The 14942-nt window shown below is 38.1% G+C and overlaps 1 protein-coding gene across 8 annotated transcripts in view; it reads right to left on the bottom strand.

Annotated features, from left to right (window-relative positions):
- LOC136027113 (uncharacterized) overlaps positions 1-14942 on the bottom strand; it is an 84200-nt gene that overhangs the window by 16421 nt on the left and 52837 nt on the right. For all 8 annotated transcript variants that reach the window (XM_065704059.1, XM_065704060.1, XM_065704063.1 and 5 more), the window contains one exon: positions 1856-1951. In XM_065704059.1, the coding sequence (XP_065560131.1) occupies positions 1856-1951 (96 nt within the window). The remainder of the gene's footprint in view (positions 1-1855; positions 1952-14942) is intronic.

The raw sequence follows: 14942 nt of genomic DNA, 5'->3' as shown, positions 1-14942 counted from the left end.
CTTTTTGATCATTTACTCATCAAAACAGACAAAGAGCGCTACTCAACAGCAACAACAGCAAGGACTCAACCCTCACTCATAAAATGAAAAAGTTAAATACGGAGCAGTTACTATATTTAGAACTGTGATTAAATTAGTCCAGCAAGTCTTGTTCACCGTCAAATCCTAACTTTAGTAGCAATAAAATACAGGGCAGTTTATTATCCATAAGCCAAATTAAAGCTTCGACTTACTAATTTACACCCTAACGAACCAAGTTTTCAAAAAATTCGAAATCCGAATTGCAATGATAGTACTTAATCAGCATTTATGAGTGCATACCAAACAAGGACAAGGGATATTAAAGCATGCATAGGGAAAGAAAGTAGCCTTAAGTAAAATTTTCTGTCAGTTGAACGACCTGCATCTTTCTTGTCTAAATGTCTATTAATCATAGAAGCAAGATTCAAGTCGCTTAGGTAATTGCTACTTCAATAAAACCTTATGCATGAAGACGCAAGGTATGTGGTAGACTCAACTTTTAGATTCACTATTAGTCACTTCTATCTGTTCACTAACTACAAGTTTTTTTTTGAGCCAAAATAAGCTACACTAGCTTACTTGTATAGTACTTTTATAAAGAAGGAGGCGCTAGGTTCAGTTCTTATAATCTTATAATCTTATATGTCTAACTACAACCTTCTAATTACCTATTCACTCGTTCTTAGTTTCCTTCTTCTTATATCAACTTTATCAACAAGGCAGAAAAACAGTGGCGGTTTTAGGTCTCATAATCTGGGACAGAAGATGTACCATAGGTGTGGAAAAATATGAAACAAAATAAATTAAATGTCAGACTTACCCCCCCCCCCCTTCTCCTTCCAAGGTCTAGATCTGCTATTGGCAAAAAGCCAAGGGTTTTTTACACAGAAAATTTCTGAAATAACAACTCGGAATTAAGAGAATCGCAATGGGGTTTGATTTAACATTCGTAAATACATAATAATGGTGCTAGGCATTTCACTACGAATATATCTCCTTCCAAAAATCGCCCCCTCCCCGCCGAAAATTTTCCATGGAGGGAATTTTCTCAGGGAGTATCTTCCGGGGGGTAGTTTCCAAGGTGTTTTTTATATAGGGAGGGGATTTAATATCTGTAAATACAACGGTATTTACAAACGTTACTACACATTCCCCCCAAAAATCCCCCCCCCCCCTCACAGAAGACATCCATAAAATAGGCATTTTGCGCTTTTGGTGAGCCCTTTTGTTAGCTTGACAGTTCCTACAGCTCGTATTCTAACTGGAACAGGTAAGTCACTTGCAGTATAATATATTGTATATGTTTCAAAGGAGGGAAATTTTCTAAAGGGTAAGAGTATTTTGTTACTCCTAGAATTTTTGAAAAAGCGGCTTCAACTGTAGAAATTTTTTCCCTAATTTCAAATACACTCACAAATTCATTAATTCACTTACCTGTGCAGTTAATCATGCAGAAGTAATCTGATCTAAAATATTCTGAACTGAATTTGAAGAGAAAGTGGGGGGAGGGATGTAAAAGAAAAAAAAACTTTAAAAACGCATCAAAGTTTATTTATATGCATTTTTGTTACATTTTTACAAGTCGGACAAACATTTCAGGGGAGGGGGGCGGACTCAACACCCCTGGATGCGGCCTTGGACAGGTAAGTATGAATGGATATGTCCAAACTTAGGACCAACTTCCCCAAAAGCATCTGGAACTTTTTTTTATATAATGCCAGCTTTTTGAATAAATACACTTTCGATAAAAACTCGCCAGTCAATCAAATTTTAAGAAAATCTAAAAAATTGGGCACTCATTAATTAATTAATAGTAACGATTATTGCAACTTACAGTCAACTCTGCAGCTTTCTTTTCTGTAGCGTGATGACCTTGGTTTTCCTTCAGCCTGATAACGACTAGGGAACTCGTATTCTTCATCAAGACGGGCTGACAAAAGAAAAATATATTAAGAATAACTTTTTTACAAAAAATGATAGTTTACTTGCCTATCTTATTTCCAACTAGAAAGTTAACGCTTACAACCTCCTCAAAAGTAAGCAATGTTTCTATTGGATGATAAACACAGGTTCAATAGATGAAGAAATCAGCTTGGTATAGACAATTCCATGTAGCGCAAGTGAGTAATTTAGCTATTCTCTTGCACTTGTTAAATCTTGGCAGCATCTTAACTGAACAAGAGAAAAGATCACGCCTCCTTTTTTCATTGAATTTTATCCTGGACGTGTCAAGTCATATAATATTGATTTTCCACAAGAATCTCTAGTCGTAAAACCTCATTCTGGGTTAGAATCCAGTACTACAAGATTAGAAGTATGATTAATTTATATATTGACAACTCGTACACACAACAAAGGACGGAATATTGATAAAATAGAAAAATTTGAAAAGCCCCACAAAACGCACAACTCGAAATACTTATAAAGGTGTTAGATGTTATTGACGTGACAGAGACAGTAAACGAAAAGTATACTTATATGACGTATTATACACTACTGTAATGAATCCTCACTTTAAATAATAATATTCAAAACCCCCAAAAATAGTAGAATGTTAACACTAGCTTCAATAGACAAAATTATGACAGTAACACAAGAGTTGTGTTGACAGTAACACAAGACACAAGTGTTACTGTTAACACAGTAGCACAATCATGACAGCTGTGTGCGACAGTAACACAATATTTAAATCACTACACTAGAAGTTGGCCTAAATCATGTTCAGCTACTTTTTTGCTGTGTTTTACAACAACCTGAGAGAAAGCTAGTTAAAGGTCACTAGAATTGTAATTTGATCTAATAACACGTTTCTGTGCCAAGTTGGTAAACGTATTAAACATTTTTCGAAAAGGAAAAAAAAAACAGACGGATTTTTGATTGGATCTGAATTTGTGAGGATTTTTCGAAATAGTGAAACATATAAAATATACGGACTACTCCGCAATAAAGGCTGGCTATTAGGTGACGGTTAAAACATAATTAGGTTATGATAATAGAGACGCAAGATCCCAAAATCTGACTGTTAAAATGGTCAATTACAAAGGACCTTGTGTGTTGTAGGGGGGCTAAATATACTAGGTTGCCGGTTAGTTGCACAGCTGAGCTTCTGAGTTCTATTAACGGGAAATTAAGCACTCTTAACTGAAGAGAACAATTTTGGAATTCTTCGAGTTAAACCGAAGCCTAACCTTGAAGAATTTATCTTAAAGATTTTCAGTGAAATTTTACTGACCTACTGCAGCGTATGACAAGGATTCAACATGCCATTTGCGTAACGCAATAGAGGCATATTTGTAGATTCAATATCAGGGAGGAAGGGCATTGGTCATGAGCCTACAGGAGATGGTTGTTGAAGAAATCAGGCAGAAACTCCACCTTGTCCAGCACCTTTTAAGACAGGTACAAGCTTCCTCTGAGGAAATGAGAGGGATATATTTATAGCGACGAAGACCACACTGCCTTTCCATAACAAACAAATACAAAGTAGAAACCATAGGGAAAGAAACAATAGGGCTGTTTTTAAAAAAGTTTTTAAATAACATTATTTAATTTTAATTCTCACAATTTAATGTAAGTTTATTTATATATACATATTTTCTCTCTAGTTCTCGTATTGTGCTGAAGACAGCCCTTGGACATAGGGCCAAAATATTCACAGAACTGATTTCCACTGTTTTGAAAAGATTTTCCCTATTGTTTCTACTTTGTATTTGTTTGATATATTTAATGGGCGGTAGTTTCAGTTGGATGAATGAAGGATGAATTAATGAATTGACCATGAAGACGTATTCGCGAGTGTACAAATGATATATGGGTTCACTGCATTACAGATTGTATAAGCGAATCAAATGGACGTATAAAATTATGACCAACAATAGCCAAGCTCTCCCTTACTCATTTTGCGTCAACAAGTGTGTTTGCTACTAAAGCAAGTGCATCAGCAAAGCTATTTCTTCGTTTGAATCCAAATCAAGCCCAGCAAGCCCCCTCCCTAAATTTCAGCTCAATGACTGTATAGACTAAATTGATTTATACAAAAATACAATAGTCTATACAAAAAGCAGATAGTTCCCGAATAGGGAGGGAGAGGGTCGGAATGAAGGATTAAAGAGAAACTAAAACTTTTTGGGAGCATGTAAAGAGGGGGAATTTGAAAAATTAGTCGAGGAGGAGCATGCATAGCTGTATTGGCCTCAAGTGGCTGCAGGGTGCTGCAGTGAGTTTTTTTTAGCAGTAGTTATAAGTTTTGACGAAAGATTTCATTTTGTTCAAACAGTTTATCAGACCGTCATGCCACTTTCAGTTTCCAGTATTTTGCTATCATTCGATAGCAGAGAATCTGAGATTCAGATTCACCTCTCAGCAGAAGTGCATTTTTGATACTTATTTTGTATTGTACTTAAAATCTATCTATCTACATATATAAAAATAAGTTGTCTGTCTGTGGATCAGGTGACGTCATGTTTCTGTGTCGACTGACGTCATGAAGTTAGTTGTCGTCATTTTTATTATGACGATGGCGTCATTAACGGTATTTAAGACATTTGTTCACGGAAAAATGTTTAATTGTAAAATGACTGAAGAACCTACAATGACAACAGCCGAGGAAGCTGATCAAAGAGTTTATGCCAAAAAACTTGCTGCTGATAGAGAAAGTAAGAAAAGAAAGCGTTCCGAGGAATCACAAGAACAGCAAGAAAACAGGCTTGCAGCTGATAGAGAAAGTAAGAAAAGAAAGCGTGCCGGGGAATCACAAGAACAGCAAGAAAACAGGCTTGCGGCTAAAGAATGCAAAACCGCGCAGTTAGATGAAAATCCACCTGGACAGCGAGAGTCAAAACATATCAAAACTGAAAATGATAGCGATGATGATTGGGTTTGGGATTTTGACTTGGATAAGGTCATCAATGCCTACCAGATTTACGTTAAAAAAACAAAGGTTCGTCGATATGTACTTCATAGTGACGCTGAAAAATAAAGAAGAAAAAGAAAACTGAAAAAAGAAAAAAGGTAAAAAACTAAAAAAAAACTAAAAAGAAAAAACACTCAAAGAGAAATTACAGACCGGGACACAAATGACGACCGAGACAGAGGGAATATAAGTGACGACCGGGAACCTCAAAGAGAAATTACAGACTGGGACACCCGGACACAAATCACGACCGGGACACAGGGAATATAAATGACGACACAACTACACAGGGACACAACTACAACAGGGACGCCGGGGGCACAGGCCGGATATATAGACGACGGGACACAAATGACGACCGGGACACAGGGAATATAAATGAAGACCGGGACACTCAAAGAGAAATTACAAACTGGGACACCGGGACACAAATGACGACCGGGACACAGGGAATATAAATGACGACCTGGACACAGGGACACATCATTAGAATAATGAGGTATAGATCTGAATACGGATTGTTTTTCCCATGGACAATTATATGTTGCATGTTCAAGAGTCAGTAAACCTGACAATCTATTTATATGCACAGACATTGGGACAGCGAAGAATGTTGTATATTCGCATGTTTTACGTAGTTAAAAACATATATTTATATCTATCTCTATTCACAGGTGGGACACAGGGACACAACTACAATGGCGCGTAACTAATATGGCACGTAACGAGTTACGCGCGCGGGGGGGCTTGGGGGGGCGCGAAGCACCCCACCAACTAGGTGTTGGGGTGGCGCGAAGCGCCACCCCAACAGCTAGTCTATATATAAAAATAAGTTGTCTGTCTGTGTGTCTGTCTGTGGATCAGGTGACGTCATGTTTCTGTGTTGACTGACGTCATGAAATTAGTTGTCGTCATTTTTGCTTTGACGGTGACGTCATTCAAGATATTTAAGACATATGTTCACGTAGAAATCTATTAATGTTTAAGTTTACAATGACTGATGAACTTACCATGACAAAAGCCGATGAAGATGCTCAAAGAGTCTATGCCAAAAAACTTGCTGCTGATAGAGAAAGTCAGAAAAGAAAGCGTGCCGAGGAACTACCAGAGCAACGCGAAAGCAGACTTGCTGCTAAAAGAGAAAGTGAAAAAAGAAGGCGTGCCGAGGAATCAAAAGAACAGCAAGGAAACAGGCTTGAGGCTGATAGAGAAAGAAAGAACAGAAAGCGTGCCGAGGAATCAAAAGAACAGCAAGGAAACAGGCTTGAGGCTGATAGAGAAAGAAAGAACAGAAAGCGTGCCGAGGAACTACCAGAGCAACGCGGAAGCAGACTTGCTGCTAAAAGAGAAAGTGAAAAAAGAAGGCGTGCCGAGGAATTACAAGAACAGCAAGAAATCAGGCTTGCTGCTGATAGAGAAAGTAAGAAAAGAAAGCGTGCCGAGGAATCACAAGAACAGCAAGAAATCAGGCTTGCTGCTGATAGAGAAAATAAGAAAAGAAAGCGTGCCGAGGAATCAGAGCAACCTGAAAGTTATCGCCTGGCATTCAGGTACAACCCAGTCGATGATTATAGCTTGAGTAGATGTGTTCAAATCGGGACAATGTCTAAAATTTGTCCCTATTGCAAGGCCTTGAAATTCAATGGTGAAACAATGGGAATGTGTTGCGCCTCAGGAAAAGTTAAACTTCCTCTATTGGCTGCACCACCAGAGCCATTGAAGACTTTCCTTACTGGAACTACGTCAGAATATAAGCGTTTTTTGTCAAAAATCAGAAAATACAACTCATGTTTCCAAATGACGTCGTTTGGAGCCCAAATCGAAAATCCAGATCAATTTATGTCTACTTTCAAAGTAAAAGGGCAAATTTATCATAGAGCAGGGTCCCTTCTACCATTCTCAGGCGAGAATCATAAATTTTTACAATTGTACTTCATCAGTGATAGAAATTCTGAATTGAATGCACGTTGCGAAATTTCTCCCAACGTTGAAAGGACAATCGTTTCCCAATTGCAACATCTTTTCCACGAAAATAATAATTTAGTGCGTCTGTTCAAAACAGCCATCGATTTGATGCCTACTGATACGCATAAAATTGTTATTTCCGCTGACAAAACGCCTCCTGGCCAACATGTGCGTAGATACAATGCTCCAACTATCGACGAAGTGGCAATCGTTATGGTCGGTGATCAGTTTTTACCTCGAGATATTATTCTTCATAAGCGAAACGCTCAGTTGTTAAGAATTGCTGAAACTCATCGATGCTACGATGCCCTACAATATCCTATCATTTTTTGGGATGGAGCCGACGGCTATCACTTTAATATTAAATTGATGAATCCAGCCACTAAAAAAGAAATGAATAAGAAATGCAGTGCAATGCATTATTATTCCTATAGACTAATGATTCGGCAGGATGAAGAAAATTATATTTTAAAATGCCGTGAATTGTTTCACCAATTCGTCGTTGATATGTATGCTAAAATTGAATCAGATTTTTTGCTATATATCCGCCTGAATCAGACCAAGCTCCGCTCTGAACAATACATTCATTTGCGAGATGCAGTTATAAATGACGGTAATACCACAAACGTTGGAAGATAAACAATTTTACCTTCGTCATATGCTGGCAGTCCCCGTCATATGCATGAATATGCTCAAGATGCTATTGCGTATGTTCGTCTCTATGGTCGTCCAGATTTATTTATTACATTTACATGTAATCAATCTTGGGACGAGATACTGCAGCTTTTACTTCAAGGACAATCGGCGGTTCATAGGCATGACATTACGGCCCGTGTCTTCCGGCAAAAGTTGAAATCACTGATAAACTACATTGTAAAAGTGTTCAAATCGGGACAATGTCTAAAATTTGTCCCTATTGCAAGGCCTTGAAATTCAATGGTGAAACAATGGGAATGTGTTGCGCCTCAGGAAAAGTTAAACTTCCTCTATTGGCTGCACCACCAGAGCCATTGAAGACGAATGAATGCTTGCCTGAAAAATTCTAATTTATGGGCACACGTAAAAATATTAAAATTAACTACAAATATGCGTGTCCGATTGCAAAACGATGACTCTGGTCAAACATTTTCAGATCAATTGCTGACAATTGGAAACGGAAAGCTCCCAGTAGACTCAATTTCAGGACGTATACAACTACCTGCTGATTTCTGTAATTTAGTGACGTCCAAAAATGAATTGATTGAAAAAGTATTTCCGAATATTCTAAAAAATTATAAAAATAATAAATGGCTAAGTGAAAGAGCGATTCTCGCACCCAAAAATATAGACGTCCACGAAATCAACAATATTGTTTTGACCAAGATTCGAGACCAGGCAGTCCTTTACAAGTCAGTCGACACAGTTTTGGAACCAAATGAAGCGGTTAATTATCCATCTGAATTATTAAATTCCATAGATCTTTCAGGGTTTCCACCACACGTGCTACAACTAAAAATAGGCGTACCAATAATACTTTTAAGAAATATAAACCCACCAAAGCTTTGCAATGGCACTCGACTTGCCGTAAAAAAAAACAATTAAAAACCTAATAGAGGCCACAATCTTGACAGGGCCTTTTGAGGGTGAGGCTGTTCTTATTCCTCGCATTCCCATGATTCCAACGGATCTGCCTTTTCAATTTAAAAGATTGCAATTCCCAATTCGATTAGCATTTGCAATCACCATTAGCAAAGCTCAAGGTCAATCATTAGAAAAATGTGGTATAGATCTTAATACTGATTGTTTTTCCCATGGACAATTGTACGTTGCATGTTCGAGGGTCGGTAAACCTGACAATCTATTTATATGCAGCGACAATTGGACAGCGAAGAAAGTTGTATATTCGCAAGTTTTACGCAGTTAATTTGTATTGTATCTATCTATATATCTATCTATATAAAAACGAGTTGTGTGTATGCATGTTTGTTTGTTTGTAAAAAGAGCGTTTGCATATGATGTCATTATTAGTACATACGGCTTTGTATATGCAGAGACAATGGGAAAGCCAAGAATGTTGTATATTCGCAATTTTTACGTAGTTTAACTCCTGCAGACGAAATGAATGCTTGCCTAAAAAATTCTAATTTATGGGCACACGTAAAAATATTAAAATTAACTACAAATATGCGTGTCCGATTGCAAAACGATGACTCTGGTCAAACAGTAGACTCAATTTCAGGACGTATACAACTACCTGCTGATTTCTGTAATTTAGTGACGTCCAAAAATGAATTGATTGAAAAAGTATTTCCGAATATTCTAAAAAATTATAAAAATAATAAATAGCTAAGTGAAAGAGCGATTCTCGCACCCAAAAATATAGACGTCCACGAAATCAACAATATTGTTTTGACCAAGATTCGAGACCAGGCAGTCCTTTACAAGTCAGTCGACACAGTTTTGGAACCAAATGAAGCGGTTAATTATCCATCTGAATTTTTAAATTCCATAGATCCTTCAGGGTTTCCACCACACGTGCTACAACTAAAAATAGGCGTACCAATAATACTTTTAAGAAATATCAACCAACCAAAGCTTTGCAATGGCACGCGACTTGCCGTAAAAAAAAACAATGGAAAACCTAATAGAGGCCACAATCTTGACAGGGCCTTTTGAGGGTGAGGCTGTTCTTATTCCTCGCATTCCCATGATTCCAACGGATCTGCTTTTTCAATTTAAAACATTGCAATTCCCAATTCGATTAGTATTTGCAATCACCATTAACAAAGCTCAAGGTCAATCATTAGAAAAATGTGGTATAGATCTTAATACTGATTGTTTTTCCCATGGACAATTGTACGTTGCATGTTCGAGGGTCGGTAAACCTGACAATGTATTTATATGCAGCGACAATTGGACAGCGAAGAATGTTGTATATTCGCAAGTTTTACGCAGTTAATTTGTATTGTTATCTATCTATCTATCTATCTATATAAAAACGAGTTGTGTGGATGCATGTTTGTTTGTTTGTAAAAAGAGCGTTTGCATATGACGTCATTATTAGTACATACGGCTTTGTATATGCACAGACAATGGGAAAGCCAAGAATGTTGTTTATTCGCAATTTTTACGTAGTTTGAAACACATATATAAATCTATCTATATTCACAGGTGGGACACAGGGACACAACTACAATGGCGCATAACTAATATGGCGCGTAACGACTTACGCGCGCGGGGGGGCTTGGAGGGGGGGCGCGAAGCGCCCCACCAACTAGGTGTTGGGGTAGCGCGAAGCGCCACCCCAACAGCTAGTATATATATAAAAATAAGTTGTCTGTCTGTGTGTCTGTCTGTCAGGTGACGTCATGTTTCTGTGTCGACTGACGTCATGAAGTTAGTTGTCGTCATTTTTGCTATGACGGTGACGTCATTAAAGATATTTAATCATGAAGTTAGTTGTCGTCATTTTTGCTATGACGGTGACGTTATTAAAGATATTTAAGACATATATGTTCACGTAGAAATCTATTAATGTTTAAGTTTAAAATGACTGATGAACTTACAATGGCAAAAGCCGATGAAGATGCTCAAAGAGTCTATGCCAAAAAACTTGCTGCTGATAGAGAAAGTCAGAAAAGAAAGCGTGCCGAGGAATAAAAAAAACAGCAAGGAAACAGGCTTGAGGCTGATAGAGAAAGAAAGAACAGAAAGCGTGCCGAGGAATCAAAAGAACAGCAAGGAAACAGGCTTGAGGCTGATAGAGAAAGAAAGAACAGAAAGCGTGCCGAGGAACTACCAGAGCAACGCGAAAGCAGACTTGCTGCTAAAAGAGAAAGTGAAAAAAGAAGGCGTGCCGAGGAATCACAAGAACAGCAAGAAATCAAGCTTGCTGCTGATAGAGAAAGTAAGAAAAGAAAGCGTGCTGAGGAATCACAAGAACAGCAAGAAATTCAGGCTTGCTGCTGATAGAGAAAGTAAGAAAAGAAAGCGTGCCGAGGAATCAGAGCAACCTGAAAGTTATCGCCTGGCATTCAGGTACAGCCCAGTCGATGATTACAGCTTGAGTAGATGTGTTCAAATCGGGACAATGTCTAAAATTTGTCCCTATTGCAAGGCCTTGAAATTCAATGGTGAAACAATGGGAATGTGTTGCGCCTAAGGAAAAGTTAAACTTCCTCTATTGGCTGCACCACCAGAGCCATTGAGGACTTTCTTACTGGAACTACGTCAGAATCTAAGCGTTTTTTGTCAAAAATCAGAAAATACAACTCATGTTTCCAAATGACGTCGTTTGGAGCCCAAATCGAAAATCCAGATCAATTTATGTCTACTTTCAAAGTAAAAGGGCAAATTTATCATAGAGCAGGGTCCCTTCTACCATTCTCAGGCGAGAATCATAAATTTTTACAATTGTACTTCAACAGTGATAGAAATTCTGAATTGAATGCACGTTGCGAAATTTCTCCCAACGTTGAAAGGACAATCGTTTCCCAATTGCAACATCTTTTCCACGAAAATAATAATTTAGTGCGTCTGTTCAAGACAGCCATCGAGTTGATGCCTACTGATACGCATAAAATTGTTATTTCCGCTGACAAAACGCCTCCTGGCCAACATGTGCGTAGATACAATGCTCCAACTATCGACGAAGTGGCAATCGTTATGGTCGGTGATCAGTTTTTACCTCGAGATATTATTCTTCATAAGCGAAACGCTCAGTTGTTAAGAATTGCTGAAACTCATCGATGCTACGATGCCCTACAATATCCTATCATTTTTTGGGATGGAGCCGAAGGCTATCACTTTAATATTAAATTGATGAATCCAGCCACTAACAAAGAAATGAATAAGAAATGCAGTGCAATGCATTATTATTCCTATAGACTAATGATTCGGCAGGATGAAGAAAATTATATTTTAAAATGCCGTGAATTTGTCGTTGATATGTATGCTAAAATTGAATCAGAACGTTTGCTATATATCAGCCTGAATCAGACCAAGCTCCGCTCTGAACAATACATTCATTTGCGAGATGCAGTTATAAATGACGGTAATACCACAAACGTTGGAAGATTAACAATTTTACCTTCGTCATATGCTGGCAGTCCCCGTCATATGCATGAATATGCTCAAGATGCTATTGCGTATGTTCGTCTCTATGGTCGTCCAGATTTATTTATTACATTTACATGTAATCAATCTTGGAACGAGATACTGCAGCTTTTACTTCAAGGACAATCGGCGGTTCATAGGCATGACATTACGGCCCGTGTCTTCCGGCAAAAGTTGAAATCACTGATAAACTACATAGTAAAACTTGAAGTGTTTGGGTCAGTGTGATGCTGGATGTACTCAGTGGAATGGCAAAAACGAGGTTTGCCACACGCACATATACTAATCTGGCTACATAAAAAAATTACTTCGAACGAAATTGATGATGTGATTTCCGCTGAAATACCTGATAAAAATGTCGATAAGGGGTTACATGATATTATTGTAAAAAATATGATACATGGACCTTGCGGTGCACTGAACGAAAATTCACCATGCATGGCCAAAGGAAGGTGCACAAAGCAATATCCTCGAATTTTAGTATCAAACACAATTACTGGCAATGATGGTTACCCACAATATAGAAGATCTACTGAAGATGGCGGTAAAACAGCAATAATAAAGAAGCGTAACGGTACCACCATCGAAGTAGATAACCAATGGGTTGTTCCATATTCCCCATTATTATCAAAAACATTTAATGCACACATAAACGTTGAATACTGTAACTCCGTAAAGGGAATCAAATATATATGTAAATACGTCAACAAAGGCAGTGACATGGCAGTTTTTGGCTTGCAGCCCGAAATCAAAGATTTCGACGAAATCGTACAATATCAGGCTGGAAGATACATAAGCAGTAATGAAGCTGTTTGGCGAATTCTTTCATTTCCGATACATGGACGTAGTCCAGCTGTTGTTCACTTAGCGGTACATTTACAGAATGGTCAACGTGTTTATTTCACGGAAACCAACGTGCAACAAAGAGCCCTGAATCCTGCGGATACAACATTAACAGCTTTTTTTTCGCTTTGCAAAAATGATTCTTTTGCAAAAAAACTGCTGTATACTGAAGTGCCTTCGTATTACACGTGGAATACTAAAAATAAAGTATTTGAACGTCGAAAACAGGGTAAGTCAGTCGACGGCCAACCTACCATCTTCAAAGATACCACGATAGGAAGACTCCAATCAACATGAATTCACCCCAATCAACATGAATGCTTCTTTCTACGCCTGCTTTTGGTGAATGTACCCGGTCCGACATCCTTTGAGTATTTGAGAACTGTAAACGGTACTATACATGAAACTTACCGTAGTGCATGCCAAGCTCTGAATTTATTGGAGAATGACCAACACTGGGATAACTGCATCAATGACGCGTGCGAAACGTCAACCCCAAGTCAAATTCGTGCATTGTCTGGCATCATTTTAACAACTTGCTCTCCATCAGCTCCTACAGAGTTATGGGAAAAATATAAGTCAAAAATGTCCGAAGATATACTCCATCGAAAACAATTAGAGACGTCAGATATGACTTTTGATTTTACATCAGAAATTTATAACTACACTTTAGTTATTATAGAAGATTTGTGCGTACGTATGGCAAACAAACCTCTTCAGGATTTGGGAATGCCTTCACCTAACCGTATCGCTGCTGTTTTGACATGTGTAGAATTGGATCGTGAACAAAGTTACAGTACGAGTGATCTATTGTCGTATGTACAAAATAACATTTCCAAGTTAACGTCGGAACAAAAAGACATTTATGATACGATAATGCATTGTGTCGATAACAACGTTGGAGAAATTTTCTTTTTGGATGCGCCAGGAGGTACTGGTAAAACGTTTGTGATAAAACTGATTCTGGCATCAATTCGATCAAAAAATGATATAGCGTTGGCAGTTGCGTCGTCCGGAATAGCCGCAACATTGCTGCCTGGTGGAAGAACTGCTCATTCCGCTTTGAAATTGCCTCTGAATTTGCATTCTACAGAAACTCCCACGTGCAATATTTCCAAATCATCTGGGATGGGTAAAGTATTGCAGCAATGCAAACTTATTATTTGGGATGAGTGCACAATGGCAAACAAAAAATCGCTCGAGGCTCTGGATCAATGCTTGAAAGATTTGAGAGGGAAGTCGAAACCCTTTGGCAGCACATTAATATTGCTTGCGGGAGATTTCAGGCAAACATTACCTATAATACCTAGATCAACTCCTGCAGACGAAATGAATGCTTGCCTGAAAAATTCTAATTTATGGGCACACGTAAAAATATTAAAATTAACTACAAATATGCGTGTCCGATTGCGAAACGATGACTCTGGTCAAACATTTTCAGATCAATTGCTGGCAATTGGAAACGGAAAGCTCCCAGTAGCCTCAATTTCAGGACGTATACAACTACCTGCTGATTTCTGTAATTTAGTGACGTCCAAAAATGAATTGATTGAAAAAGTATTTCCGAATATTCTAAAAAATTATAAAATAATAAATGGCTAAGTGAAAGAGCGATTCTCGCACCCAAAAATATAGACGTCCACGAAATCAACAATATTGTTTTGACCAAGATTCGAGACCAGGCAGTCCTTTACAAGTCAGTCGACACAGTTTTGGAACCAAATGAAGCGGTTAATTATCCATCTGAATTTTTAAATTCCATAGATCTTTCAGGGTTTCCACCACACGTGCTACAACTAAAAATAGGCGTACCAATAATACTTTTAAGAAATATCAACCCACCAAAGCTTTGCAATGGCACGCGACTTGCCGTAAAAAAAAAAAAATGGAAAACCTAATAGAGGCCACAATCTTGACAGGGCCTTTTGAGGGTGAGGCTGTTCTTATTCCTCGCATTCCCATGATTCCAACGGATCTGCCTTTTCAATTTAAAAGATTGCAATTCCCAATTCGATTAGCATTTGCAATCACCATTAACAAAGCTCAAGGTCAATCATTAGAAAAATGTGGTATAGATCTTAATACTGATTGTTTTTCCCATGGACAA

Source organism: Artemia franciscana, chromosome 5 (genome assembly GCF_032884065.1).
Source record: "Artemia franciscana chromosome 5, ASM3288406v1, whole genome shotgun sequence".
NCBI lineage: Eukaryota > Metazoa > Arthropoda > Branchiopoda > Anostraca > Artemiidae > Artemia > Artemia franciscana.
The sequence above is the reverse complement of the archived record's forward strand: the minus strand, read 5'-3'. Positions and strand labels throughout refer to the sequence as shown.